This window comes from Anas platyrhynchos, chromosome 16 (genome assembly GCF_047663525.1).
Source record: "Anas platyrhynchos isolate ZD024472 breed Pekin duck chromosome 16, IASCAAS_PekinDuck_T2T, whole genome shotgun sequence".
NCBI lineage: Eukaryota > Metazoa > Chordata > Aves > Anseriformes > Anatidae > Anas > Anas platyrhynchos.
The window spans coordinates 9,219,664-9,246,233 of NC_092602.1; the positions used below are offsets into that span (position 1 = coordinate 9,219,664).

Genomic DNA, 26,570 nt, shown 5'->3' on the forward strand with positions numbered 1-26,570 from the left:
TGAGTTTATGGACTGTCTATGTTTCAAAGATTATCTTCTAGTGAGAGGTCTTAAACTTCACTCAATATTAAAGACGGAAGTAATGAAAAATCCCAGTCATGGAAGGATGTGTACGCCTGTAACTTGTCTAGTCAGCTGTTCCTGAGGGTCATCCTGATGTTGTGGAAGAAACACTTGTGGAGGCCAGAAGTCTTATTATAAGTTCATCTGCCATTTTTATTATGTTTAACATTTCTAATGAAAAATAAGCAACAGTTAAAATGAACAATTGAATTCATATTTTGAATAGTGTCATCTTAGTTGAAGTAAATATGCCACTCAAAGCAATATCAGAGATACAAACACTTTCTCTATGTAAGGCTAGTGTGTTTAGATTCTAATTGGTATATTTTGCACCACTGTAAACCTTAGCCTTTTTCACGTTCTTGCTAATAGTATTGCTTTGCTACTAGGATTGTGTGAGCTTCCCATTAATAGAGGAAAATGTGCAGAAAATTAGACAATTTCTGGAAAAAAAAAGAAAATCCCATGAGCTTGCATATTTCAAAAAATGTCTCTTGTGAAATTAATCCTTGTGGTACTTTATAAGATTGTGGCCTATAAGGCTCACAAACTCTCTTGATCTTTAACTATATACAGAAGGAAGAAGAATTAGGAACTCAGTTCATATGGCCTTGAACATCTTCCACAGTTTGAAGACCTGCAGTAAGTGAACTCAAGCCCAGATGTTGGTTATAGATCAAACTGACATTGCATCCGTTCCTGCAACAGTGATCATTAGGAATGGCATATGACACTAAATTTGGAAGTTAGAAAACATGCATACGATACATTTAACATACTCTGTCATTTTGTTTCCTTTTCTCTGTGCAGACTGCCTTCTTGAAAAAATTGGCAAAATTCCTACGAGACTGTCATTAATCATAAATTATTGGTGGAAATGCTTAAATGAATGCCTTACACGTTATGAGTTACAGTTCTCACTGTTACTGTAAAACTTACCTAGCTGTATGAGTCTGACAAAACATTCAAGGAATATAACATTTCCAGTCATCCCTCCAGCTGTCAGTATCTGCGCTTGCATAGAACAATAACGGAAGAGTCTGTGCTGATTGCACGTCCCTGAAATAGGAGGCTGTGTGATCGCTTCCCAGTCACAGTAGAGAAATACACCCCAGAGAGGAGCCTTGCACACTCCCGAAAGCTGGACGATGTCTTAGCTTTTGCTGACTGCCTGCTGTACATACAGCAAGGTATTTACAGCTGTTTTTAACAGAAACTGTAAAACCACAGATACTCTTTTACTGCCAGGAGTTCCAGCCTGGGGTGGTTCTGCTGGGGTAAACTGTGTGCCAAAAGTCACACAAAGCAACTGTGGAAAGCAGCAGCTAAACTGTTGTGGCATTCACTGCCCACAAGGTAGCTGTGGGAGCTCAGAGGTGATGATGCTGATGGACAAGATAGCAGAGCGTGCCGAAATGACTCCAGGTGCCTGTCTTTTCTGGCAACTGGGTTCCATCCATGACTTCGTTAGCTGTATTGCCACTGAAACAAGCCCAGAGAAGAGCTGAATAGCGAATTTTTACCCATACTTTTTCATGAACAATTCTGAGCTTAGAATCAAACGGTTGATTTTTTTTTTCTTTAAGCAAAAATAATTATATTAAAGTTAAGCCAAGCCAAGGAGGGCTGCTGATATGAAAAACTTCATTCCAAAAGGATTGAAGAATGAAACAAACAAACAAACTAGAATGAAAGTCTGACAACAGAAGAAAAACATGGCATTTAAGCATGGGAACCTGGGAAGGTTTGATTATTCAATTGAGTCTAAAGAAACAAAGAATTTCTCTCCTATTCCATTATTTTTATTCTTTAATCTGTCATGGACTGAAATCTAGCCAGAGGTAGCAAGCCAAGAACTTTACTATTCCCATTTCAGGAATACTCATAAATCAGAGAGAGACGGAAGATCATTGGTCTTCCCTTTTTGTGTGTTCAGCAGCATACTTATAAATTCTGCATGTATTTTCAGTGTGTATTAATTGCTCTGTTATAAAAGAGATTTATACATCAGCAGGTTAAGCCAAGATGCTCTTGAGTCACCCAAGTCTATCCTGCTAATATCAGCCATCACCCCTTCTCTAAACTGCCAGAGCGGAGTGCTTTTGAAATGTGATATTTTGGCAAGAAGAAAACCTTGTAGGAGACAGATTGAAAGCTGACAGCCCATTTGGACCAGCTTGCTAGTCAGAAAATGATGAATGTCTTCTTTCTTCCTTTTAAGAAAGCCTGACTCCTCCTGCTGGGCAGTCAAAGCCTGGTGCAGTAGGTGTAATCCTCCGTGACATGGTTTGGAGTTGCTGGAACACACTTCTTCTTAAAGTTTAGCTTATTAAATTCTTCTGTGATTTCCACGGTTGACTTCCCTTTTGTTTCTGGAAGGAACAGGTGGACAATTGTCCCTGAAGTGAAAAGTACCCCCATAAAGATGAGGAAACAGAATTGCTTGAGTCTTTCCTGCAGGGAAGAGCAGAGCAAGAAAAAGAGCAAGATGAGCAAATCTCTTCGCTTGTCACTTTCTTGGGACAGATTTTGTATTTGGGTCCCAAGGTACTTTGAAGTTGATAAGGGATTCTTTGCATTTTGGCCTTTGACAAGCATTTAAGTTTGAATCAGTCTCCTGAGCAAATCTGGGCCTGTTACTTCCAAGAGTGGTCTTGGGAGAGCAGGCACCAAGACCTCTCTAAAGTGCCACTGCCACCTCCCGCTGCTCTCCTTCCCGTCCCGTGGCTGACTCTGGAGCCTAGTGGCGGGGCCATGTCCCGGGGACAGTGACTCACCACGATGAAGGGGAAGGTTGTTCCGATCACAAAGATGCCCACCCAGTTGAGAACAGCGCCGATCACAAAGGCGGGTGGTCTGCACGACATCTGGAAAATTTCAGCCCTGATGGAAATTGTGGCACCAGCTGAAAGGAGAGTGGAGTAAGAATTACTTGTCGATGTGTTTCACTTGGATGTTCGGATTGCATGTTACCATTGCACAGTCAGCAAACAGGTGCTGCTGTCATGGACCAGCATTCAAAAGGCTCGAGTATGTTGCTCTCGTTTAGGAAAGAAAATGTTTGTGGTGTCTTACAAACAGCTAGACATCACTTTATTTAAATATTGATTTATTCAAATAAATTCATTGGGAAGATTCTAGAATTAGCAGTTTAACACTTGCAAAAATCTGACATCTTCTCATGAAAAAAAGTATGGAATAATGATTCTTATATACAAGAATTCCCAGTATGATGTTGCTAGTCACCAACAAGTGATCATCCCAGATTCACTTCCTGGGCATTTCAGTTCTGTTTTGAAGTCACTGAACTTTGCCAGCTTTGAGTTAGGAAAATAACTCCACCTGCCATGTGGGAAGGCAAATACTCAAAAATAGGCTTTTTATGTTAAAGAGGAGTAGTAGTATACATTAGGAAAAGAGCTCCTCCAAAGGAGGGTTTCTACACTGCTGCTCATTTGTGAAAAGAAGTAATATTATATGACACAGAATTTGAAAGAACTCTTGCTTTTCTTTTTCGCTTTCTTTCTTAGTACTTCTAAGAAATCTTTAACCCATCAGCTCGTGTTCTATATTTTCTGGTTTTCTGGTGAGCTCTTTTTGCTCTCTTCCTTCATTGGTCTCTCAGTCTCTCATTAGAAAAACCCAAACCTGATGACACGGAAGTTTCTGGCCAGTGACTGACCAAATGACTACAAGGTTAGGTTAAATGAATTTACTTATGCTAAATGTTATGCAATATTATGCAGTATTTTTCCCAGCCATATTAATTAGTTCACATGACTTGATTCCTTTATTTCTTTTGAATGAAGTACTTACCTGGCCCAATTCCAAAGACAACTACAAACAAGATAATCAGACAAAGGCTGCAGTATGGCATCCAGAAATACCAATCCTGGGGAAAAAAATCACAGTAAGAAAACCATACACCAGTTCTGGGTGAAATCTGTTAATTAGGTTAGCAGGTTAAATAGGTTATAGAAGCTTATTGTTTTCCAACATTGTCACTTCAAGAAGCAATATCCAGTGTGTGGGAACAGGCAAAGAAATGTGAGTACTTCTTTCCATGGATGGAGCAGTGAGGTTTCTGTTAAGTGTGCAGAGAAGCATGTTTGCTGGTGGGGAGCAGCTGTCAAGCTTAGAAGCCTTCAATTAAAGGTTGTACAAATAGCTCTTTCCCACCCTGACCTTTTTCCTCCTTGACCCCACAGTGCTTCCCCTAACCCTTAGTGATACAGGAAGGCCAAATCACATCTTTTTTTTTGCTTTTGACAGGTGACAGCTATAATAATTCTACTGAAAAGGAAATTTCCTAGATGTTAGTCAAGAAGATATAAAACAAAATGCTTTAAGAAAAGATTTATCTCTCCTGTGTCTGAGATCCTTCATGAATGAAACAGAAATGGAAGTTTGCTGCCACCTTGCTTCCAGGGCAATTTTGCAGTAGTCTCTATGGGAGAGCTCCTGGATCAATGCTGGTGACCCAGGAGACTTGTTTCTAAAGTTACAGCAACGACAGCATTACAGAGGTGAACTGCTCTGCAGTATGTGCATTTCCAGTCTCTTCTGCAGCAGTTAAACTTAAAGTTAAATGATGCAAAGAGTCTGTTTTGGTGTTTGTTTGTTTGCTTTCACTGATTTGTTAAGAGCTGCATGCAGAGAAAGGCCATTTACCTATGACTGTCTTTTAGTTTATGCTGGCCAGTGGTTGGTGCTTGCAGCCCGATGAAACCAGGACTCACAGCTAGTATCTCGGTGCTTCCTGTGCTCCTCGCTGAGCACGTGTGAACTTGGGGACGCAGGAGTATAGGAGTGCTGGCTAAGAGAAGGTTTAATCCTATGTACAGACAAATTGATCTTTAGACTATTCCCTTCATCTGCCCCAGAGGTAAGCTGTTAACACAGATGTTACTTTGGCACTTCTAAGCCTCACTTTTCTTTCTCAGTAGCATGTTGAGCAGATGTTAAAATAGAATAGATAATAGAAAGACCTGCCAGAAGAATTTCCTTACCTGTAGGGAGAGAGTCACTGTGATAGCAGCTAGCAGTGAACCCATGATGTAGTAGCCTCCTCTTACGAGTGTTTTCCTGCCCAGACGCTCAATGATGGAGCTCTGAGGGACAGAAATCACACTGGTATCAGTGCTAGAAAAGCAAATTATGACCCATTCCCACAGTAATGTGACTTACACAGACCACAGCAGCTAAAAGTTCCGAGAGCCCAACAGACAGGGTCATATAGGAGATCATTCTGTCATCAAAGCCAGCTGCCTGGAGGACTTCAAAAGTATAAAAATAAATCTAGGAAAAAACAAACAAATATAAAACTGTAAGACAAGAATGCAATGATTTCTTAGCCATGCCTGTGTGCCACTGCCCTGGATGCAAGCTAATAGCCAAGGAGGATGCAGCTCAGCTTTGGAGTAAGCTAGATTTCTGCACTCTTTTAGGTAGTATTCACTTTTTTTTGGCAGACAAAAACATTGTAAAACATTATTAATTAATTAATTTTATGAAAGATAAAATTCTGTGGTAAAAGGACCTCCAGCTGCTGCAATGTAATTAGGTTTGCATAGACCTGATTTAGGGGCTTTCAGAAACAGCCAGGCATATCATCATTTCTGGAGCCTGTCCAAGAACATATATCCTTCTTTCCCAAGAAACAAGACATGGGCTATGGAATCAAGAGGGAGCAGAATGAACATCTTTTCTTTTCAAGTATCTCTGCTCTATTTGGAACTTTCCTGAGAAGGTAAAGATTCCAGTTTAAGCTGTGGCAGACTCAGTTATGTATTTCCTTCACAGATGTTGCTGAACCGTGAAGCTACACATGGAGGAATGACACAGACGATTGCAAAGCTGTGGCTTCAAAATGGTCCCAGAGAAGTTCTGATCTGAGGAAGAGGAGAAGAACTGCAGAAGCCGCCAGAACTGTGAGTCTGCTCCTTGATTAGCTTTAAAGTTGGGGTGTGTACTGCCGTCCCAACACGTGTGCTCCTTAGGATGCTGAGGGACAGGGGCCAAATAGCAGCAGCTGCAGGCAGCAGTAACATAAAATTATGCTGTGTTTTTTGCCAAGACAAGGTGGGCTCATTTGTAGAAGCAGGTTCTGGGGCCTTGTAGCAGCTGCCCCAAAATGGCTGTTAAATAATAACGGATGATGTTAACTCCAGCAAGGACCAAGAGCTGGGCAAAAGGATGTCACACACAGAGCCTGGCCAAGCTCTGCATGCTGCTGCTGCTGCTGTGGAGGAGGGTAGGCAGAAAACAAACTGTGGCTGAGAAACCTGAGGAAAATCAGGAGAACTCCTGAGAACCATGAGATGTCTCTAAGGTTGTCAGCAAATGTTTTGAGACTTTAAGTGGGAAATGCACTCAACTGCACTGATGCCACTTAGCTGAACTGTGGCACTAAGAATAATTATCATGTACAGCTGCCAACGGAAAGCTGGTTCTTTCATTAGCTCCAGGACACTCAAGATCTTGGTGTTTTTCATTGTTGCCTTCTCTTTCATGATGTCATCAATCTCTGCTTGGTGATGGCCTTCACCCCAAAGCTGCCTTATGGCTGTGGAGGAGAATGAGAGTGAGACCTGCCATGTTAATTCGGCTCTGTTGTTTGTTGACTGAGGAGTTTGTTAAGTAGGTGATGCATATCTCTGTCAGAACAGCACGCGTGGGCTGTGTCTGTGGTGTGAGGCGCTGAGGTCCTATGGTGCATTCCAGAGCCCTGGTACCCTCTTGTACAGAGGAGCCTGTTCTGACAGGGGACCTAGTGGGGTGAACAACGACTCCCTCCCTGCCCACGGGTCTGCTTTTCTCCCTTCCACCTTCTCTCAGGGTATAAGCATGGTACAAAGCCAAAATCAGAGCTGAGTGGTGCCTTGTGGAGCCCCTGCAGTGTAAACAGCCATTTATCATTTATCATTATTTATCATTTATCATTAAACTGCTCAGGGGGTGTCAGCTGAATATAAAATGTTTTATTATTACAGAATGGTAAAGAGATGTAGTTTCATGTTCTAATTGGAACTACGACAAAAATATACTTTGTGGATATTCACAGAGTCATCTTAGAAATGAGCAGGGAGAAACTTTTGGCATGGGGAAAGCAAACATCACAAACCAATTGAAAGCCAAATGCAGAATAGGAACCCAAAGCCCTCAGTTACCTTTCTTGCATCCTTCCTGGTCTCCTTTGTGTATGAGGAGATAAGGTGGGGACTCAGGGAAGAAGGGCAGGGTGAGCAGCTGGACCAGGGCAGGAATTCCACAGGAGGCCATCAGCACGGGCCACAGGGAGCGACTGCCCAGCAGCTCCCTGGAGGGGATAAAACACATGTGTGTAGAATAAAAGTTCATTGCACTGTTTTTTGAGAAGAGAAAGGAGTGGACGGAGAAGCAGAGGAGGAAGCAAAAGGTAGAGGAGGTCCAGGTAAATCATTTGTACTATACCTTTGTCCTGCAATTTGCCCTGTGGCTTTTCCCAGTGACCAAAAGAAAGAGGCAGTGGAGTTTGCAAATCCACGTAGCTTCTTAGGGGAAACTTCCCCAAGATACTGATGATGTAAGGGAACGCAAAGGCCTTGAGGTGAGGAGGGAATTATGGGAGAGAAGCAAGAAGACATTCATAACCATGGGAAATAAAACTGAATGTAAAAAATCAAGCAGTACAGAACATAGCTGCTTCATGCACCAAATCTCAGCCCAGGTGTGAGATTTTGTAGTACCAGATTTTCTAACGCTTTCTGCAAAACCGTTCAGTTCCTGCCCTATTTGCACAGTGCAGTTTTCTGATCTTAGGAAATGCACACCTCAGGGATGTTGCCTCATCACAGTGTCTCTTTTGAATCTTAGCAGATTTTAGAGGAAATAGAGCATGCAAGTGCTGAATAACTAAACACCCTGTAGTAATATCTAATTTGCATGTAGTCAGCCTGCATAATCTCAGCCCTTTTTGACATGATGTTATGGACGAGCTGGTATGGTCAATCCATAGCAGATTAAAGTAAGTGGCTTTATATTCAATGTTGATTTGTACATGATTTGGGGGGAGGCATAAGTATTTCTTTTTTACTGTACAGCAATAACATTGGCTTCAGGCAGAGTTGATTTTTCCAGCTATCAGTGAAGTACTTAATAACTCAGAAATTCTGAAATCTAGCTGGGAACAAGAGGTTTTTCCTGATGGTCACAGGCCATTTTATCTGATTTGAAAACAACATTTTCTTCTCCTGGCTTAGTGCGATGGCAAAGTGATGGAGATATGCAATCTCTTTAACAAAAATTAAGTATTTGCATGAGGCAAGATACAGGCTTTATAGATCATAGCAGGGCCACTGTGGGTGAGTAATTCTCAAAAGACTGTTGTTCTTCAATGTGGCTGTATGTCAGAGAAGCAATTTACAAAATTTGGTTGTTTGAAACACAGACATTAATTTCTAATGAAATAAGTTAAAATAGGCATTCTTGTGAATATCTAAAACTGAGTGGAAGAGCACCCTTTCTTGTAGGAGACAAATACAAGGCGTACTGATCCTAGCACAGGATGATTTCTCTGTATATAGACTACCTACCAGGACTGATTTTACTCAATTATGCCCAGCTCTTTGTACTAACCCCAAGGACTTACAGCTTAAAAACAGGTTCAATGTAGAATGTTCCTGAAATATGTACAGAGTCAAAATGAAATGGCATGACTTTGAACAGCCTGGTTTTCTGGAGCCTTATGAGAATACTAGATTTCTAGATTTAAACCATGTCTCATACAATTTCAAGTACTGTTTGTCAAGATTACAGTAATACTGCATCCATTTTCCAATAGAAAAAAAAAAGTTTTAAATAGTATCAAAACATTTCTGACAGCTCTGAATATTCATGCACGTGGCAAAGCTGAATTTCATTTGGTATAAGCAGAATTAGTAATAATTAGGCTCTTTATTGCCAATTGTTACAGAAGATCTTCTGACAAGGGATCACTGACTTTAAGATTTTATTTTCTTAGTGAAGGGTTATATACTTTAAATAAACATGTGCCATTTTGGGAGAGGGTGCTGACCCGTGGGAGCAGTCACCTACCTGCACTTACGCCACACAGGAAGCGCCCAATTAGGATCATCTCGAAGGACCGGGCCATTTTGCTGCAGCCCATGACAGATGCTGCAGTTATCATAAGGAGATTGGTGCACAGGAGACATTTTTTTCTGTAAGTGCAAGAAAGTCAAAAGAATTTTTGTAGATCAGGAGGGAATTGGCATTTAAGCTCTTGGCACATAGGATGTCCTGGGTGAAATTATCTTGCTAGTTTTGTCAAGTTATGCATATGTGGACCGGGACAAAATAAGCCCCTCCGCTCTGTTGACACTGGATGCTCTGTGTCCCTAATACACAGAATTATATTGTCATCCAGCTAGCTCAGGATATGAACAGGGAGAATTCACTAAAGCCAAGGTTGTTCTTTGTATGGTCAGCAGAGAAAGGCCTTTGCAAAAAAAGGCTTTTTCCAGATTCCCTGGCAAATGTATGAGCACCATCATTTCTAGGAGATGACTGCCAGCCAGTGTTGCCTCCCTTCTGGATCATACGTTGAAGTTTCTTTCCCATGTAAACCAGGGAGTGGGAGATGAGGAAGGGAAACGGCGTGTGTACAAGGACTCATGGCTAGACCTGGGAGTTTGGGAACGCTTCTGGGTTTTGTAGCAGAGAAAAAGTCTTCTTGCTTTTCTGCACATGAAAATCGACCATGGAACACATTGATGTAGCACTTTGGAGCATCTCGATGCTGCTGTGTTGTGAGTAGCACCTCCAAGAAACACTCTGCCTTCAGCCAGGAGGCTGCCTTTCCTCCTTGCCAGTAGTAACCCAGCCTCCCTGACTGCATCTGGTGTGACCGCCGGCAGCACAAAGGACTGGCAGTGCTGCAGGACAAGGGCAGCAGAATTTGTTGACACCACTGCCAAGCCGGCTGTAGTACAGCTGTTACTAAGCCTGAAAATCTATCTCACATTTAAAAACGCCAACTGTCATTTCTTTAGGTTAAGACCCGATTGACAAATTCTTTAAACATACATACTTGCCATACTTGACAGTGAGGTATCTGCTTCCTGAGGATCCCACGAGACCTCCTATGCCGAAGATGGACACGGTGATGGACCACAGAAACAGGAGGTTATCCTGGTGGATGGGGTACCCGTACCGCTCCAGCCACGTTTCATTAATGAAAGCCTTAACGTGCTGAGACAGAAAAAAGGATTCTCATTAACAATAACCATGACTCCACTGCATGTATTTTATTACCGTTAGAACACAATTTTGTTGCTTCAGCCGAAGCCACTATTCCATACAGACTCTAAAAGTTTGCATTAGCTAATAGCCATAGTGCAGTAGAGTACACTATGTTGATTTTGCCAGCAGGAGGGGTTTGTTCTTTTTTTTGTTGCTCCTGAAATCAGAGGAACCAAGGCCTGGACCTGTGCTTAGGAAAATGTGAACTGCCCCATAGAGTTCTGTGGATGTGTTGTTTTTTCTCTGACAAACCACACTCATAATAATAATAACTTGCCTTAAGGTGATTTCTACTAAATAAGAAGCCTCAGCATTTTTACCTGTGGTCAGAGGAGGGAAGCAGATGTTTTCTTACAGCGTGCCTCACTTGCCTTGCTCTGTTTGTCTACCCTGCGGATGGGCTGTAAGCGTGCCAGATGGTCCCACGGGAGCAGACACGTGCTGTAAGTTTACGGGCAGAGGCCACGCCTGTGGGTGCCTCTTTGAGGAACAGCTCTATAAACAACAACTCTCTCTTTCCAGCACTTTGACATGTTCTGCTTTACACAGTAGCACAGTAACGGGAATGAAACATGAGAGGAGAACAGAGTGATGAAGCCCCTGCTGGCTGTCAGAGGAGCATCCTCAGACAAGAATGAAGACTCAGTGACACCACTAACCAGTGTGCTGTGTGAATCTTTGCCTACCCGAGACATGTAGGTGATTGTAGAAACCTGAAAGCCATTTTGGAATGTTCCACCGATCCCCAGGACAGCGATCATTTGAAAGAGCCCCTGGTACTGTACCTGCAAAGGTAGAACAAAACCTTTTTAAAAAGGTTTTAAAAAGGCTTGTAGTCACACCAGTCTGTTCCTTAAACGTGTGGATCATTCTCTAGTAACATTTGTTGAAGGAACTTGCAGGGGTACATCCTGCTGGGACTTCCCTACAGCCAGCTGGGGGAAATACAGACTGCAGCGTTACCTTTCCCTCTCCTCCTGATCATCAGTTAACAGTGACAAGCAGAAGGTTGTTCCACACCCCAGGGCTAATACATGTGAGAGTGGTTTTGGGGCAGGAGGCCTTACCTTCCTCTCTGCTACCTGGGCAGTGCCCGGGCTATTTGCAGCTCGGACCCCTGCCCACCATAGTGCCCAAGCCCAGTGCCCAAGTACCCAGAGGATCTTTCCTATTTTAACTGAGAGTCGCTGCTGGGCTTGCTGCCTTTCAGGCCCCTGCACAGGGATCCTTCAATTCGAGGGTTGTGGCAAAGCCCCCTGAAATTGCCCATAGCAGCTAAAAATTAAACAAACAAACAAGTCTAAAATGGGCAGAAAACCAGACTAATGTTGCTTGTAGCATGTTTTTCCACTCAGGTTTCTGTCAGTGTGACAGAATCCATGTTTTCTACCTACACGGAGCAGAAGAAACAGCAAGGACAAGTTTTGTGACAGCTGTGCATTCTGTGCTGATTCTGCTCGAGCTGTGCTACAGGAGGAAAGTCTCTTCTCTAGCTGCTATTACCACGGTCAGTTCTGAACTCCTGCCCTGCCTGTCTGTCTCAAGCAGCAGTCATCTTAATTTCCCAGGAGCTCTGGAAAATAGGCATTGCACTGTGATGCTTTTCTGGTTGCTTACAGATCCAAAAATGCGCAGTCAGCGCTGCTGTTACATTTGCACTGCAGCAACCTTTGCAACAGGACAGTGAATATGCGGAGAATGAATGAAGAATTGCCCTTCAGAGGTGCCCTGCCATATTCTCTTTCCTAGAAGAGAGGCTCACTGTGGTGAGCCGAAGCTGGGAGCTCTTTCTTGAACAAGGATCGTGCTAACTGAAGGTGTTACACTGATGAGCAAGGCAGCAGCTCTGAGTTCAGCTCAGCCATAGCCAGAATATAAATGCTGCAGGCTCCCGTAAACATCCCTGTCTGTGGTCACAGCTGGCAACATCCAGTCCTGTTCCCTGCATTTCAAAAACTCTGCCTGTCAACCGACAGCAGACAGAAATATCCGAGATGTAAATCCCTCACCAAATACTTACCAGGTCTGAGAGGAAGCCGGTCATCTCTGGCTACGGGGCTGGCTGTCCTGCGTGCGGTGTCTGTGTCATCCCAGGCTTCTGGCTCCTGCCTGCTGGTGTTGCAGTGGGTATCTGGCTTCAGGGAACAGAGTTAAATTTTTACTATTGTGTCTTCACTCGCTTACGTTTACTTCGACTGGCCAAAGTTAACACTGCCAGATTAAATATTTCAGGAAATAATTGCATCTGGTCCAGCCCGCAGGGGGAAAGTTTCAAGGCAGAGGAAGTTTGCACCTGGGGGGACTGAGAGGAAAAAGAGAACAGCTCAGGAAAAAAAAAATCTAAACAGTTTTCAGGAACAGTAAAATATTTCTGTGATATGAACCAAGCAGTATTTCTGCCATAATCTGCACCAAAACGCAGTTGGTAAGACATTTAGCTACTGGTGTTTATTATTAAGTAAAGATGTGGTGTTCAGTTTCAGATGCACTGGTATGGTAAATAGCTTTTATTAGATGAAAAATGGACAGTCTCAAACACAGCTATTCAATAGGCATGAGATACAAGTAGCAAATTTCAAAGCTCAATTCAGCCGTTCGGACTTTATGTGTTGGCTAGACTGTACCGAGGAAGGGTTCTTGTCTGGTGGTTATGAGGGCATTCGTTGGCCAGGAGAGGTGAAAAGGCTCCAGCTGATAACTGCGCCCTGGCAGCAGCTTTTGGAGCAGAGCTTGGTGCTGAAGCAGGCAGTAACTGTGCGATCCGCTTCCTCGTGAGAGTCAGCAAAGGGAGTAAATACCTCTCAGTGAGTTAGGATGGTGCAGCTGGGCTCTCAATCCCTCTGCTTCAGCTTTGAGCATTACAGACACAGAACAACTCCAAACCTGGTGCTGCAGCCACTGAGAAGTCACCTTCGGTCCCCAGAGGCTCCCAAACTGTGACTCTGCATGGCTCCAGCTAGAGATGGCATTTGGAAGAGAGGTGTGCCTGGGGCTCTCATGTGTGCTTGACGCTGTGTGCTATTCCTGCTTTCAAAGCCTCCTGCTTTCTCTTGGTCAGGCCAGGGGACTTTCCCCCAGCCCCAAGGCTTGGTGTGGGGGCAGATGTGACAATGGGGTTGTGCTGGAGCCCTCAGTAAATGCCTAAGCTCATCCTCAGGACTTGTACTTTTAGTTCATAAAACACATAATGCAATTATTTACAGAGGGTTTTTCTGCAAATACTGTGAGTCTAAAGAAATGAGAAAAAATGCATGTTAATAATAAAACCTTGGTTACTGCTGTAATTCCAACTATTGCCTATATAACCGCACAGCAAATGCTGTTTTTTCTGGCTTGTGATAGTGGCCAGAATGATTTGGCATTTTTGTATTTTCTCTTGAATGCCAACAAGTGTAACATTCTGGTTGTATTAAAATGCAAATCACATAGCTATTGATTGATTATTTTATTGTTTCAAAATGTAAATTTGTATTACATAATGATTTTTCTCAATTTGTATCAAAGCACAGGTTTTCATGTTACAACGATTCCTACACTCCTTGCAAAGTAATTGCTGAGGATCTCACATAGCAGCAATTCCACTAGCTCACAATCAAATTTCTCTTACACGTTTGTGTCTTTCTGGTGATCCTGAGCCGCATAGCTCAGACTTTATAGCATGGTACTGGTTCACCTTAGCTGCAATTTTAGGAGTGAGCTCGGGAGACTTTTGCTGTTCCTTTCTCTCTAAGGAATCAAGCAGTGAGGACAGGCTCTTGGCTTCTGCTTGTGCCCTGTGCCCTGCTTCAAAAACCAGCTACCATATATCACCTCTGCTGCTTTCTGCTGTGCTCCTTTATGTCTGTACTTCTTTGTAGTAGTCCAGTATTGCAGTTCTCCCCAGGGAATTAATAGTACTTGGAAATCAGCAAGCCTTAACCAACTTATACATGGCCCCAATACCCTGCCAGTTCTCTCCTCCTGCTCCCTCCACGCGTTCGTTGTGCCTCCCGCGGTGCTTGTGCCACACCACACGTTCCTGCAGGTCCTGGGGAAGGTCGCAGCGGTAGGAAAGGGGCTAAAAGTCAGAGCACCAAATGAGTAACCGAGGCTGCAACAATCTCATACCCTGTGACACAAGAAAACTGCTCTATTGAATCTGGAATGCAAAGCTGACTGGGGAAAAGGAGACACTCGGTTCTCTCCTCATTTCTGCTTTCCCCTAAAAAATCAGGCCTGTTTTTTTTTTTTTTTCTTTTTTTCTCCACACAGAAGTCCTATTTACAATCCATTCTCCTTCCGTTCCCCTTTGGACTCTACTATTGCTCTTGCTTTACTTATGTAATGTCAGCAAGACAGCACCGAGGCCACAGAGCCCTTCCACAGCAGCATCTTCCTACCGCACTGCTCAGTGGTAAAGGCCTGGGAGGGCCTTTTGGGCCCTTGGGGACACTCTGATGCAGTGCACCTTACACACAGCACGGTGGAGAGGAATGCACAGGCCAGCCCATGGTGATGTGGATGGAATTAGGCCCTCTTCAAACCCAGCTGCCTCAAGAGTGTAGAAGTAGGACTAGAAAATGCAACAGAAAAAAACCTTGCACTGGGAACAATGAACTGCGTGTGTGATATCACCTCCTATACGAGGACTGCAAGCAGGCCAATGGGCCATATTTCCACCAGTGACCTGTCCTGTCTGCTGCCTGCTGGGAAAATACTTCTTTTCAAGAATGGGTTAGAAGTAGAAAGTATCTTTTACGAAGTTTTCACATGCTTTTTACAGAAAGAAGTTGCTTTCATTTTAAAGTTCAGTCCTGCTCACCATCTGATGCAAGTCAGCTGTGGTCCAGAAAAAAATAAGGAATACACCTGTCATCGTCACTTGGTGATGGACCTACAGAAGTGAAAATGGAAGTGTTAATGGTGGGTGAATTTCCTTGGGGAAATGAGGGAAATCGCATGAAGCATTTTTCTTTCTCCTTTCACTATTGCTGCTGCTATTCTACCTCCACTGTGTCAAGGCAAAACCAAGAAAAGAAGCAAAAATACAGGATAAGAAGGCTGACAACAGCAGCTACTGAAACCATAATATTTACAGAATGTAATCTCTGAAAAATACAAGCATAACCCTGACACACTAGCTGTCATGCCTCTTCTTGTATTCAGATTTATTGGATGCCAGATGCAGGCTTGTAACAGTGGTGTTGGCCCTGATGCATGAGCCCACACTGAAATAAGGCAGGCTGGATGGCACCTGAATTGCCAGCTTCTTCCTGGAGGTGGTGGCCATGGCAGTGATACAAAATGAGAAAGATAAGAGAAAAAAATTAGCTTTCTCACTTTATCTCTCCTTTTGGGTAAAAGATAGGCAGAGTGAGTAGTTAACAGCAACTTACGATGTTGCTTGCAGAAGTATGAGAAAGCAAGAGGCCTTGGCATGGGGTTAAAACAACTGGCAAACATTAATATTGGTGAGTTAATCATGTACGATCTGGTTTATCAGTAACTGCAAGAGATGCAGCAATAGCGAGGTTTGGGGAGAGCAGTCTTCAGTTCTTGGATTGGATTGGCGGATCCCAGGAGGATGAATGCTTAAAACGGGGAGGATCCTTCAGCTGGGCAGTGAAGGTGCCCAGCAAGACTGCCCACAAAACCCTGGCTTCTTGCAGGAGACAGGGGAGCCAAATCAGGGTGGGCTTGGCTGGAGCTCCTAGGAGAGGAACAGAGGGCTTCAAGGCTCCCGCTTCTAAACCTGACACTGTGCTGGGTGGCACGAGGAGCGGGCCCTCTGCAGTGCTGCAGCCGTGCTGCTGCTGGCACCGGGTCCTGCGAAAGGACCAGCGAAGCCAAATGGCACTGACCAAGGTGACCGCAGAGGATTCTCTCTTCTTTACGTGCTGAAGGCCTGGCAGATTTCGTTCAACCAGAAGAATATAAAATCTAAATCAGGTTTTAGTTGCAGGAACATGCACTGGTGCTTTGTTATCAGAGTTTCTTCTGCAGCTATTCCTTTAGAAGTAGCAAGTACATTGTTTAAAATTTTTAAATAGAAAATTCCCCAAAACTCAACACTGATTCAGAGCTCCCACACAATAACAAGCAATGTGGACAGTTAAACTGTGGACAGACAGGACTTATGGTCCTACTAAACAGGAGACATTTGCTGGTATGCCATTTGTATCTGTGACAGAAAATGGAAAACTAACCGATAGTCTTACACGAAGGTAGAAGAGTCTGGGGAGGGAAGGGATTAAATGCTGCGGTGCTCAGCAGGATTAACAGCGCCGGGCCAGCAGCAGTGCCGCGGGTTGTGGAGCACAGCAGTGCCGTGCAGCACTGCCTGCTGCTGGGCCCTAGTGGAGCGTGGTGTGTCCTCATCCAGCACCCAGCTAGCAGACGTTTGTCCCTGCAGCTTCTGCTTCTTGTCTTGAGCAGTTAATTGTTTATAAAGTGCCTGCTCCCGCGGTACTGTCGCAAAGCGTCTCGTTCCCTGTCTCATTCCTCAGCTCTCAGCACTGCCTCGTATCCTTGTGGCTAAACAGTGCCCTCCTTGAGGCAACCAGGATTGCTCACACTACAAAAACTTGCTCTAGGTTTTGCTACAACTGCTACACGTGGAGGGTGCGGCCAGTTTGCTCCAGAGGCTGCAGGTGAGGGTTCTGTGCCAATTAGTCATTGAGCAGGGCTGAGCCCTGACAGTCATTACAGAAACAATCATGACATATAGCTGGAATATTTCTGGTAAATAAAATAGAACAAAGTCAAGTTCTTTTTGTTATTCAACCAGGCATTTGTTCATTTGAAGTGTTCATCCTCAGCACTGGGTTCTTCACAGTGAGGTATCATAAATAGATGACATGAAAATTGTCTGCAGGAGTTATGTTTATGTTTCATCTTGCTGTTAATCCTGAGCAGAGCTTTCTTACAAAGCAACAAGCATCAAGATAAATCTTGCTTCTTTAAAGTGATAGCAAATGAGAAAGACTTGAAATAAGATCAGTGTGGGATGCCTGAAAATATTTTCCCTGTGCCAGTTCTGAGAAGTGTACGTGGTTATGAATATCCTCCTGCCACAGAGCTGTTACAGGAAGGAGGCACTGAAAAGCAAAACCAAAAATAGGATTGCTTGCACTAATGACAAGCTATCTGTGGATTACTTTTTGGATTATATTTTATTGAGAAAAGTCCATGTTAAAGGTTAGCTTTCAGTATGCTTCTGAGACACAGCTTTTTGTCAGCAGAAGTTGTTCATGGTGGCCTGTCAGAGCTTGGTGCAGAATGTCCTTTCTTCAGGAGCATTCTTCTCCACCCTCTGATGATGTTTCTTCTTAAATTGGCGTGTTTTGAATTCTTCCGTGATTTCAGAGATTGACCTCCCTTTTGTTTCTGGGAGGAACAGATAGATGAGAACTGCTGCAGTGACCAGGACAGCAATAAAGATGAGGAAGCAAAAAGGACCAAGAACCATCTGGAGATAAAAACAGAGCAAGATGAGTGATTTCCCTGGCAACACTTTCCCCTACAGATTCTTGCAAATTCACTGTTTGCCCTACGAGATGAGGAATAAGTTTATCTTTTCAGTATATTCTCAAGGCAGCAGAGGATGTCTGAACTCTAGGGAAGTGTTTTATATGAATGACCTCCACGTGACAGTATTAACAAGGAATTCATGGCTTTGATCATCTACAAGGATTTCATCTCGCTTTCTGTCCAGACCAGCCTAGAAAACCAGTTTAAATTGAGAGAGTCAAAGAGGAGATTTGAATCAAATTACATACAACAGCAAAGGGGAAAAGCATTCCAGTGAAAGTGAGGCCTAGCCAAATGACGATTCCACCAATTACAAAAGCAGAAGACCTTGTCGAGAGGGTGAAGATTTCATTCATGACAGATGCAACGGCTCCAGCTGAGGAAAAAACATAAAAAGCAATCAAAAACACTGCTGTGTGGTTTGTGTTCTCCTGTGGAGATTTGGTTAACCACTTTACTCAAAGGTCACACAGTGCCCCAGTAGTGTCAGGCTGTTGTGTGATCATGTACATTTTGGAAGCACACCCACCCTGATCTGAATTCACCCACCAACCTCTCTAATGGTCCACGGAGAGAGATGCACACCCCAGAAATGCACTTCCTATCCACCTAAGATGTATCAAATATGGAGCTGCCCTAAGGGTCTATTGCCCAGATGTGCCAACTGGGTTTTGCTACCATGAGAATTCTGCTAGGTTTTCAAGACATCCATAGTCCTCATATTCAGCCTTAAAGTAGTAAAGGCTGGCATTTGATTTTGGAGATTGCATAACTGAAAGTAGTGCTTAGACATGGAAATTTCAGAGTAAGTATTGCTTTTAAGTGAGTGAAATCATAACAGAGAGCTGTAAATTTGGTTCTGGCATTACTGATGTAGATGATTAAGAGAGGACGAGAAAAGGCAGAATTACTAAGAGAGACTGTGTGTGCTATCAGGTATTTAATGGAGTTGAATTTTATAGGTGAATTGAGAAAACTGATATTTTAGAGGGGCTACCTCTGCCTTTCTGCAGAGACAGAGATGGACCAGATGAGCCTGCATGCACTGAACAGCATTCATGCCTCCCAAATCAAGTCTTAGTGATTTTTAATGAGTATTTCTTTGCCTTGAACCTGCAATTCAGTGTGATGATATAGAGTCGTGATACATCAGGGTTTGAATTGTTTGAAGCAATTTGTTAAAAAAATTGTTCCTCAAGTTATTAATTCACCAGAAGTTGGAGCTCCCCCATCAGTCCAAACTAAGCTGCTGCTTTACGAAGATGTATTCACCCAGCCTCGTTCTTTCCCACACATCCATGGCCTGTGCATTCCCTCGTGGTCCAAGGTTTGCTCTTGCTATCAGTGCTGTTATACTCACCTGGTCCTATTCCATAGGCAATGATGAATAAAAAGATAAGAGTAACACTGCAGTAACGCATCCAGAGGAACCGATCCTAGACAAGGGCAGAAGGAGGGATGAGAATGACAATTAATTTTATAGCTATAGCACAGCTGATCTAAACATACAGGAGAAGTGATGTTGATGAAAAAGCCCACGATGCTGGGCTCTGTAATGGATGCTCACTACAACTACTTATCTCTGTACTGGATACAGTGGAAGGCCAAAAGTAGCCTGCAGTGTCCTATCTACAGAGGTGAGTTAAACTGCACCCTGGTCTGAAAAACATGTAACAAATTCCAAGAAAATTACAGCATGGGGAAAAGTGTAACTGATTCAACCTAATTATCTAATTTCCTTAGACAATTTCAGAGAAGTGTTTAAATCACGTGAATCAGAAGATTGAAACAGAGAGAAGTTAGTTTGTGGGCTGAGACAAAGATTGCAATACAGGACGAAACACTGGAAATATGGAAGGCAGGAACCTGGGTTCCTCACTCGTCTACACCATCCAGGCTGGAAGGAGTTAGAGAGCTGCACGCTGTGTATCCAGCTGGATCACATGCAACGAGGGTGGAAATTGGTGGTGGGAAGGGGCAGTGCACACTGCTTCTGTTGCATGGGACATGGGATAGCAAATGGGAACGGTGACAACAGAGATGCTTTTCTAGGGGATCAAAGGGCAGCAAACGATGAGAGCTTCAGAGAGATCAGGCAGGCAGAGAGCTGGAGGAAAGCTACGCCAGGCTGATGGTCTTACAAAATGTTTTTCACTGACTGTTTGAAAGATTGACTAAAAAGATGAAATACAAGACAGGACAAAGATAAAGGCCTTGCAAGACGGGCTATGAATTTGTGTTCAGAAGATATTCTGACCTGCTCTTTTGGACGTCAGAACTAAGGCTGACTATCTGCTGTCCTGCACAAAGATTTCAGATGCAGGTCCACCCTAGAGAGACATTTGCTTACGCTCAGTAGAAGGCTTGTTTCAAGCAACACCAGTATCAGTGCCATCAACAAATAACCACCCCATAGCAGAATCCGGCGTCCAAAACGATCGATAATGGAGCTCTGAGGGATAATAAAACAAACAAACAAACAGAAACAACAACAAACATATCACTGGAAGCATGGCCACGTCCAGCTCTGAGCCTTTCAGCAAATCAAGCTTTCTTCTTCAGTTCTTATTTAGAGAACAGAATTCTCGTTAGTACCAAGTTTGTTATTTACGGAGTTCCTCCTAGCATCTCTAGTGCTATGAATTGCTGTCACTGACTGAGCATTGCAGCTACTTTTTCATGAACACTGAAGTCAATGGAAACATGTAATGATTCCATTAATATATATATATATATATATAAATGTATGGAAATAAGCAAACATTTATCTCTGAATGATATTTCATTTATATATGTATGAATAAAAGGTATTTTTATGAGAAAGTATGAAGATTGAAGATGGGAAGAAAGATTGAAAAGATGGAAAGAAATTTGGCAGGGACAGTATCAATCACTTTACAGACTTATGTAGTGCCACAAAAAATCCTTTGGCTCACCAAATGAAGATTCATTTACTTTAAAGGAGAATAGACTCAAATCACATGTACTTGAACTCTTAAAGCCCCAGCAGCGTCTGACTTACACAGAAGATGATGGAGATGAGCTCAGAGGTCGCAACTCCTAGAGCTACATATGGGATTATGTTTTCCTGCAGGTTGGCTGTCTGAAAAATTTCTGTGGTGTAGAAGGTGATCTAATAAATAAGAAACATTTTGAAATGAAGTATAGTCAATAGATGTAATATGTGCTTACCCAGCATCACGTAGAACTACATTTGGCATCACTGTAATAGTAACAGTATAGTACTGGGGCTTAGCAGAGGTGACATAACCTGCTTGAGATGTGAAAAATTGAAAGGCGATGGAGAAAAGGGATTTGAAAGTCCAGAAAAAAATAAATAAATAAAAGGAAAAAAGAGAAGAGTTGAAAGGATCATTCAGCCTGAAAGGCATGGAAGAAAGACGTTATGGCAAAGAGGAAAAAGGAAAAGTGAAGGGACAAGACAGGGAAGACAGGGAGTGAAGAAAAGAAAAGCAAATTTCAATCATAGCAGACCATACGTAATTCTTCCAGCAGCTCATTCTGTAGGCCTTTCACAATTGTTAAGCAGAAGCTGCTCATCTGCAAAGCCCCTGATGGACTGAGCACTTAACAGTGGATGTAAGTATGGATATCAGGAATACTCAACTGCACTCAGGCCACAGAGCTGCAGACTCAGTAAAAGCAGGAGCATGGTACACAGCTGCGGATACACGGATGGCTCTCTCAGCACCTCTAGGACATTCATTATTTTGGTGCCTTTTGTTACAGCCTTTTCCTTCAGCATGTCATCAAATTCTGTGTGATAATTCTCTTCTCCCCAGAGTTGCTTCATGGCTACAGAAGAGACAGAACGAAGTACATGCTTCCGTCATCTGATCCACTAGTCATTTGCAGTTGAGTCCATGCCTTGATTCATCAGTCACTGAGCAAAGAACTAAAACAGCTTACTGCAACATGCTAAGACTGGCCTGGAAAACGGCTTTCAACTTGTTCTAGTATTTAAAAGTAGATCATAAATATTTCTGATGACTCCTCTTTTTCTAGAGTGATACAGTTTTATGCTATGATCTTTGCAAGATCTCTCCATGTAATTATCAGGAAATCTGTAGTTGTACTATAGAAAAGCTAATTCCCTCTATTAGGTTCACTTTCCCAAGAGTTACAGTCTAACAAATTAGGGATCTAAAATTTAATCTTACCTTTCAAGCAACCATCTTTGTCTCCTTTTTGAAGCAAGAGATAGGGAGGTGACTCAGGAAAGAATGGCAAAAAGAGCAGTTGAATCAATGCCACCAACCCAGAGAAGGACAACAGCACATTCCACATGTCTTCAGTTCCTAAAAGATCTCTACGAAGGCACACAAGAGTGTATGTATAGGCCAAGACAGTTACATTCTACACCTAGTCTGGTATTTTCTGGATCCTAAACTAGCAAAACGAAAACTATATCTATATCTATATCTATATCTATATCTATATAGATATACCTGTAAAGAATAAATTGATATAAAAGATGCTTAGATTAGGGAAAGGAAAACAGACTGATACCTTAGTTCTACTGCAAGATTGAGATTTTTCTCCAAAACTGAGTATTTTCTAAATATCAGTGGAGTTTTGACATTCCCACAACAGCTATCTCAACTAATATAGTAATTCTGCATGAGATTATCAAAAAATTAGCAGAACTGTCAGGTCTCAGAGGTATAGTAAGAGTTTATATACATATTTTTTTCTTATTAACTTCAGCAGAGACTACATCTCCAGAGACAGACTCATCCTTTCTCAACAGAAGGGTCTTTCTCACCCCAGAGGCTGACAAGGGAACCTCAGTGACTGGCATGAAGCAGACATTTCCTGTTTGACAGATGTAGCTAAGCGAAGTTAAACCCCACCTTCAGTGTGTGTCTGTTTCTAGGACTGGGAGGACAGCACTTTCCTGCCATACAGAAGACAAATAGAAAACAGGACCAGAAGGAGCAGCACAAGTACCGTAAGCCAAGAATTCTTGCTACAGCTTTTCCTAGTGCAAGAAACACAGAGCAGGTCACATTTACAAATCCACGGAACTTCTTAGGTGAGATCTCTCCTGCATACTGAACATGGGCATTCATATGTATTCCTAAAGAGAAGACAAAAGAGAACTAAAGCTATAGAAAATAAGAGAGAGGGTCCCTTTCCATTTCTCCTTCAGCCAAAGGTAGCTCTCTCATCTCCCTCCTGAAATGTTTTCTGTATGTCCTCCACAGTCAGTAGGCTGATAATGGACATCTACTCTAAGTGAGATGTTTCGCTAATCCACCAGATACCCTTCTCAGAAAGACCTCTTGAAGGCAAAGGACAGCTCAATCATTATATTGTCCCTGCCCAGGGAACAAACCGGACTATGCGATGGGTTTGTGCAGCCTGCTGCCTCGCTGCGAGCCATGATCTTCTTACGTTTTCCCAATCTGCTCCTTGTTCCACTGGGGTTACTGTGCATGCCCGGGTACTCCCAGCAGAAAGATTTCTGTATCCACCCCACAGAAGTCACAGTAACATGAAGTAGTGGGAAGTCCTACCAGCACCGATGCCCTCGAGGAAGCGCCCAATCAGGATCATCTCAAAGGATTTGGCTCTCCTACTGAAGCCAGTGTTCAGTGTGGCTACTATTAGGACCGCATCATTGAACAGCAGACACTTCTTCCTGCAAGAGCAAACATGCGGGTATGATCCATGTTTTACTTTGTCATAGTTAACTAATGTCTGCATGTTCTCTTCTGGATTTATGGGCTAAACCATGGACATTTTAAAATCCGTTGGTTATAGGGCAATGATATCTGATTAGGAAAAGGTGTGATGTCTTCTCAGGAGAGTGGAAAGGGAGAAATTAGGCTTCTCTTTTCTATGCTAATACCATGTGAGCACACTGTGAGACTGAAGGAAATTCCTTTAAGGTAGATACTGATAAGGAACGGTCTTTCGCACTTCTTTCCTTTGGGCCAGGATCCCATCCCCAACATTGCGGTTGTCCCCTGAAGTAGGCAAATCCAGTGTTAGGGAGAGCTAGGTTCCCTATCCACCTTGAGCTCAAAGAGAGGATTCTGAATGTGGCATGAGAGATTCTGCTTATCTTTGCTGAAACTCTGGCTGTTCTTAAAGAGGAATGAACCTGCACACTTTTTTTTTTTTTTTTTTTTTTTTTTTTTTTTAAGAGCTGCGATCAATTAAAAAAAAAAAAAAACAATAAAAGAAAGAAAAAAAGAAAAAGCTTTTGCCTACAGAATATCTATTACCTTCTTCACACCTGCAGTGTTGTTGGGCTCCCTAGGGCATTATTGCTCAATGAAGAAATTTCAGAGTGATTCTTTACTAAAATTTCAGCAAATGTGTAGGAATTGTACGGCACCAAAAACTGTGAAAAGGTAATCAGAACCAGCTGCATGTTCTTGTCTCTCTAATGTACCTAGGCGTAGTTATACATGCAGAGTAGAGTTAGTTCTGTACCAAGACGGGGGAGTGAAAATTCCAACATCTATTACATGAGGTGAGTAATAGTTGATTGCTTCCCTTGTGGCATCCCTAATTAGTTAACCGTTGGGAAATATACTTACTTTCCATACTTTGCAGTCAGGTACCCACTACACAGGCATCCTATCATTCCCCCCACACAGTACATAGACACGATGAAGGACCACAGCAATGTGAGTGTCTCTTGCTGCAGCGCTGAACCGTATCGCTCCAGCCAGGTTTCGTTGATAAACTTCTGAATGTACTTGGACAGAAAAAGAGGTATTTATTCCTCTGAGGCACTAATCGCAATAGTTCTTTATTATGTTGGTGATTTTAAAAAGCTAGGTTAATAGTCGTTATGTTGAGATGTTGTGTAAAGGAAAAAGATATAGTATAAGGAACCACCAAGACTTCCATAGTCCCTCCATTCAACTGTGTAATATGTACTGAGACAGTAAGGGATGGGAAAGAGCTGGGGATAAACTCACGTAGTACCATGGAAGAGCTTTTTTAGAGCTTCTTCGAGGTGTAAGGCCTAGCCCCATGAAAAGCAGTTACAGGTTTGCTGTTGTGAGAGCTTTACTTACTGGAGAAGTGTAATTGATCACAGACATTTGAAAACCAGAGAGGTGTGTTCCACCAATTCCTAGCACCAAAATCATTAGCAATAGCTGCCGGTATTGAACCTGCCGAAGATGATGAAAGACAAGCTAAGGTCCTGACACCAGCAGGGCTTTCAGAAACATGAGGTAATCTATAAGATAGTACATCTTTACATTTCCATGACTAAAAAGACTTTATAAAGAAAACAACAACAACAACGACAAATTATATTTTTCAATAACGAAGCAAAATTGCTGGGAAATAGTTAAGATGCAAATCCACACATTCCTTTAAGTTCTTCTCCTGGTTACTAACAGCCTGGAAAGATGCAGTCTTTAATTATTTTCATTTTGGCAGCCACAGAAATTTTAAAAAATCATAAAAAATCATAAAAGCCTTGTTGAAACAGTTCATGTTTGCTTTTGTACTGGTAAGAAGCCACACCTTTCTTGAATCCTTTTTTCCCTTCAACCGTAACTTCTTGGAGACTTCGTTCACCAGCTCCAGGGAATAATCAAGTCTGTCCTCTTAAAGCTTTTTTTTTTTTAATTTCACTTTTATTACTCCCGTAGGAATCTGCATCTTCAGAGCCCCTGCTTGAATGACTCCTACTTGAAATGCTGTGTTCCCATGATGTACACTGAATTTTAGAGCACCCTTCACAAGCACATACGTTTTCAGGTATTTAGTCAGGTCTCACTGTAAACAGATGCGTATCCTCAAATGTCCTCAAGAGTGCAGGGCAGTACGGTGGGAGATTTGTTCCTTTTTGCCTCTTCCATACTACTCTTTTATCCATTTTCCTCAAAAGGCCTGTTCTTTCCTGGCTTCCCAGGTCCTCTCTTAAACCCCTCCCTTTTGTACCTCCAATATCTTTTCTGGAGGTGGTGTTTACTCAGTCTTATTGCTGAATCAGGGTTGTCCCCAGCATGTGCTCTGTTCATTTTTATTACTGCTTCATTCCCTTTTTCTGTAATCTTAAAAGATTATGCTGCTATCGGTGACCAGGCCTAGAAGACAAGAAGTTGGATACTCACCAGGTCTGAGAGGAAACCAGCCATTTCCCCCTGAAAACCTGCCTGCTCTGAGAGCCCTTGTCAAGTCTGTCAGATTGAGTGATACGTTTTCTATGCTTAGATTATAAGAAGTTGGGATCATAGCACAGAAGTTAAATTCTAACTATGTGGCTTCTAGTGAATTATGTCCTCCTCCATCACTGGCCAGGGTCTCTTTTTGCTGGTTTAATTATTCCAAGACTCGGATATGCCAAGCTGATTACAACATTGGTAAATGTTTGTCCTTGTAACGGGAGTGCTCCCCCTTATTTGCACTGCTAAAGCGACCGAGTGTTCCTGTTTTGTGGGATCGGGCGGTGTTAGCAGCTCTCCTGCAGGCCAGCAGCCTGCCTTCCCTCTCTGCCAGCAGTGTCAGCAGTGTGTGCCCTCCTCCCAGCCCACCACAGAGATACACCACTGAGTATGGTCGCTGAGCTGTGCTGCCTGCTTTTCTGCACACCACAAGATTTTCAATCAGTTGAAGTATCTGAGCAATTTCCCAGCTGCAGGACATGAAGTATTTGAATATTGGCATGGAGAAGGAGCCTTGGTCCTTGCGAACACACAGTTTTCTGGAAGCTCACGCTG

General features: G+C 42.8%; 2 protein-coding genes across 4 annotated transcripts; both read right to left on the reverse strand.

Annotated features, from left to right (window-relative positions):
- Nucleotides 1–190: 190 nt before the first annotated feature.
- Nucleotides 191–12,526, reverse strand: LOC101796759 (solute carrier family 2, facilitated glucose transporter member 9). 2 transcript variants are annotated; one of them, XM_013103431.5, is made up of 12 exons: nucleotides 12,365–12,523; nucleotides 11,031–11,129; nucleotides 10,133–10,293; nucleotides 9,139–9,263; nucleotides 7,516–7,645; nucleotides 7,233–7,381; nucleotides 6,441–6,628; nucleotides 5,251–5,361; nucleotides 5,073–5,174; nucleotides 3,880–3,955; nucleotides 2,841–2,968; nucleotides 191–2,517 (listed from the first exon to the last, which is right to left on the reverse strand). In XM_013103431.5, the coding sequence occupies exons 1-12, from the start codon at nucleotides 12,386–12,388 to the stop codon at nucleotides 2,311–2,313; spliced, it is 1,500 nt and encodes a 499-aa protein (XP_012958885.2). In that variant the 5' UTR covers nucleotides 12,389–12,523; the 3' UTR covers nucleotides 191–2,310. The 2 variants fall into 2 exon arrangements, with proteins under 2 accessions (XP_012958885.2, XP_005023585.3); XM_005023528.6 differs by lacking the exon at nucleotides 11,031–11,129 and having other exon boundaries at nucleotides 12,365–12,526.
- A 4,950-nt stretch (nucleotides 12,527–17,476) lies between these two features.
- Nucleotides 17,477–26,123, reverse strand: LOC101796380 (solute carrier family 2, facilitated glucose transporter member 11). 2 transcript variants are annotated; one of them, XM_072024504.1, is made up of 12 exons: nucleotides 25,965–26,123; nucleotides 24,912–25,010; nucleotides 24,426–24,586; nucleotides 23,394–23,518; nucleotides 22,825–22,954; nucleotides 22,035–22,183; nucleotides 21,482–21,669; nucleotides 20,876–20,986; nucleotides 20,204–20,305; nucleotides 19,214–19,289; nucleotides 18,181–18,229; nucleotides 17,477–17,791 (listed from the first exon to the last, which is right to left on the reverse strand). In XM_072024504.1, the coding sequence occupies exons 1-12, from the start codon at nucleotides 25,986–25,988 to the stop codon at nucleotides 17,572–17,574; spliced, it is 1,434 nt and encodes a 477-aa protein (XP_071880605.1). In that variant the 5' UTR covers nucleotides 25,989–26,123; the 3' UTR covers nucleotides 17,477–17,571. The 2 variants fall into 2 exon arrangements, with proteins under 2 accessions (XP_071880605.1, XP_027326040.3); XM_027470239.3 differs by having other exon boundaries at nucleotides 18,102–18,229.
- Nucleotides 26,124–26,570: the final 447 nt, after the last annotated feature.

Excerpts from the sequence above, each read along its gene's own strand:
- LOC101796759 (XM_013103431.5), bottom strand. The coding sequence starts at position 12,388 with ATGACCGGCTTCCTCTCAGACCTG. Across the intron at positions 7,646-9,138 it reads CCTGTGTGGCGTAAGTGCAG|GCCTTTGCGTTCCCTTACAT; the intron begins GTAGGTGACTGC and ends CCTCACCTCAAG. Across the intron at positions 5,362-6,440 it reads AGCTAAGTGGCATCAGTGCA|ATTTATTTTTATACTTTTGA; the intron begins GTTGAGTGCATT and ends GTTTTTTCCTAG.
- LOC101796380 (XM_027470239.3), bottom strand. The coding sequence starts at position 25,988 with ATGGCTGGTTTCCTCTCAGACCTG. Across the intron at positions 25,011-25,964 it reads CTGGTTTCCTCTCAGACCTG|GTTCAATACCGGCAGCTATT; the intron begins GTGAGTATCCAA and ends CATCTTCGGCAG. Across the intron at positions 21,670-22,034 it reads CAAAGATGGTTGCTTGAAAG|CCATGAAGCAACTCTGGGGA; the intron begins GTAAGATTAAAT and ends TCTCTTCTGTAG.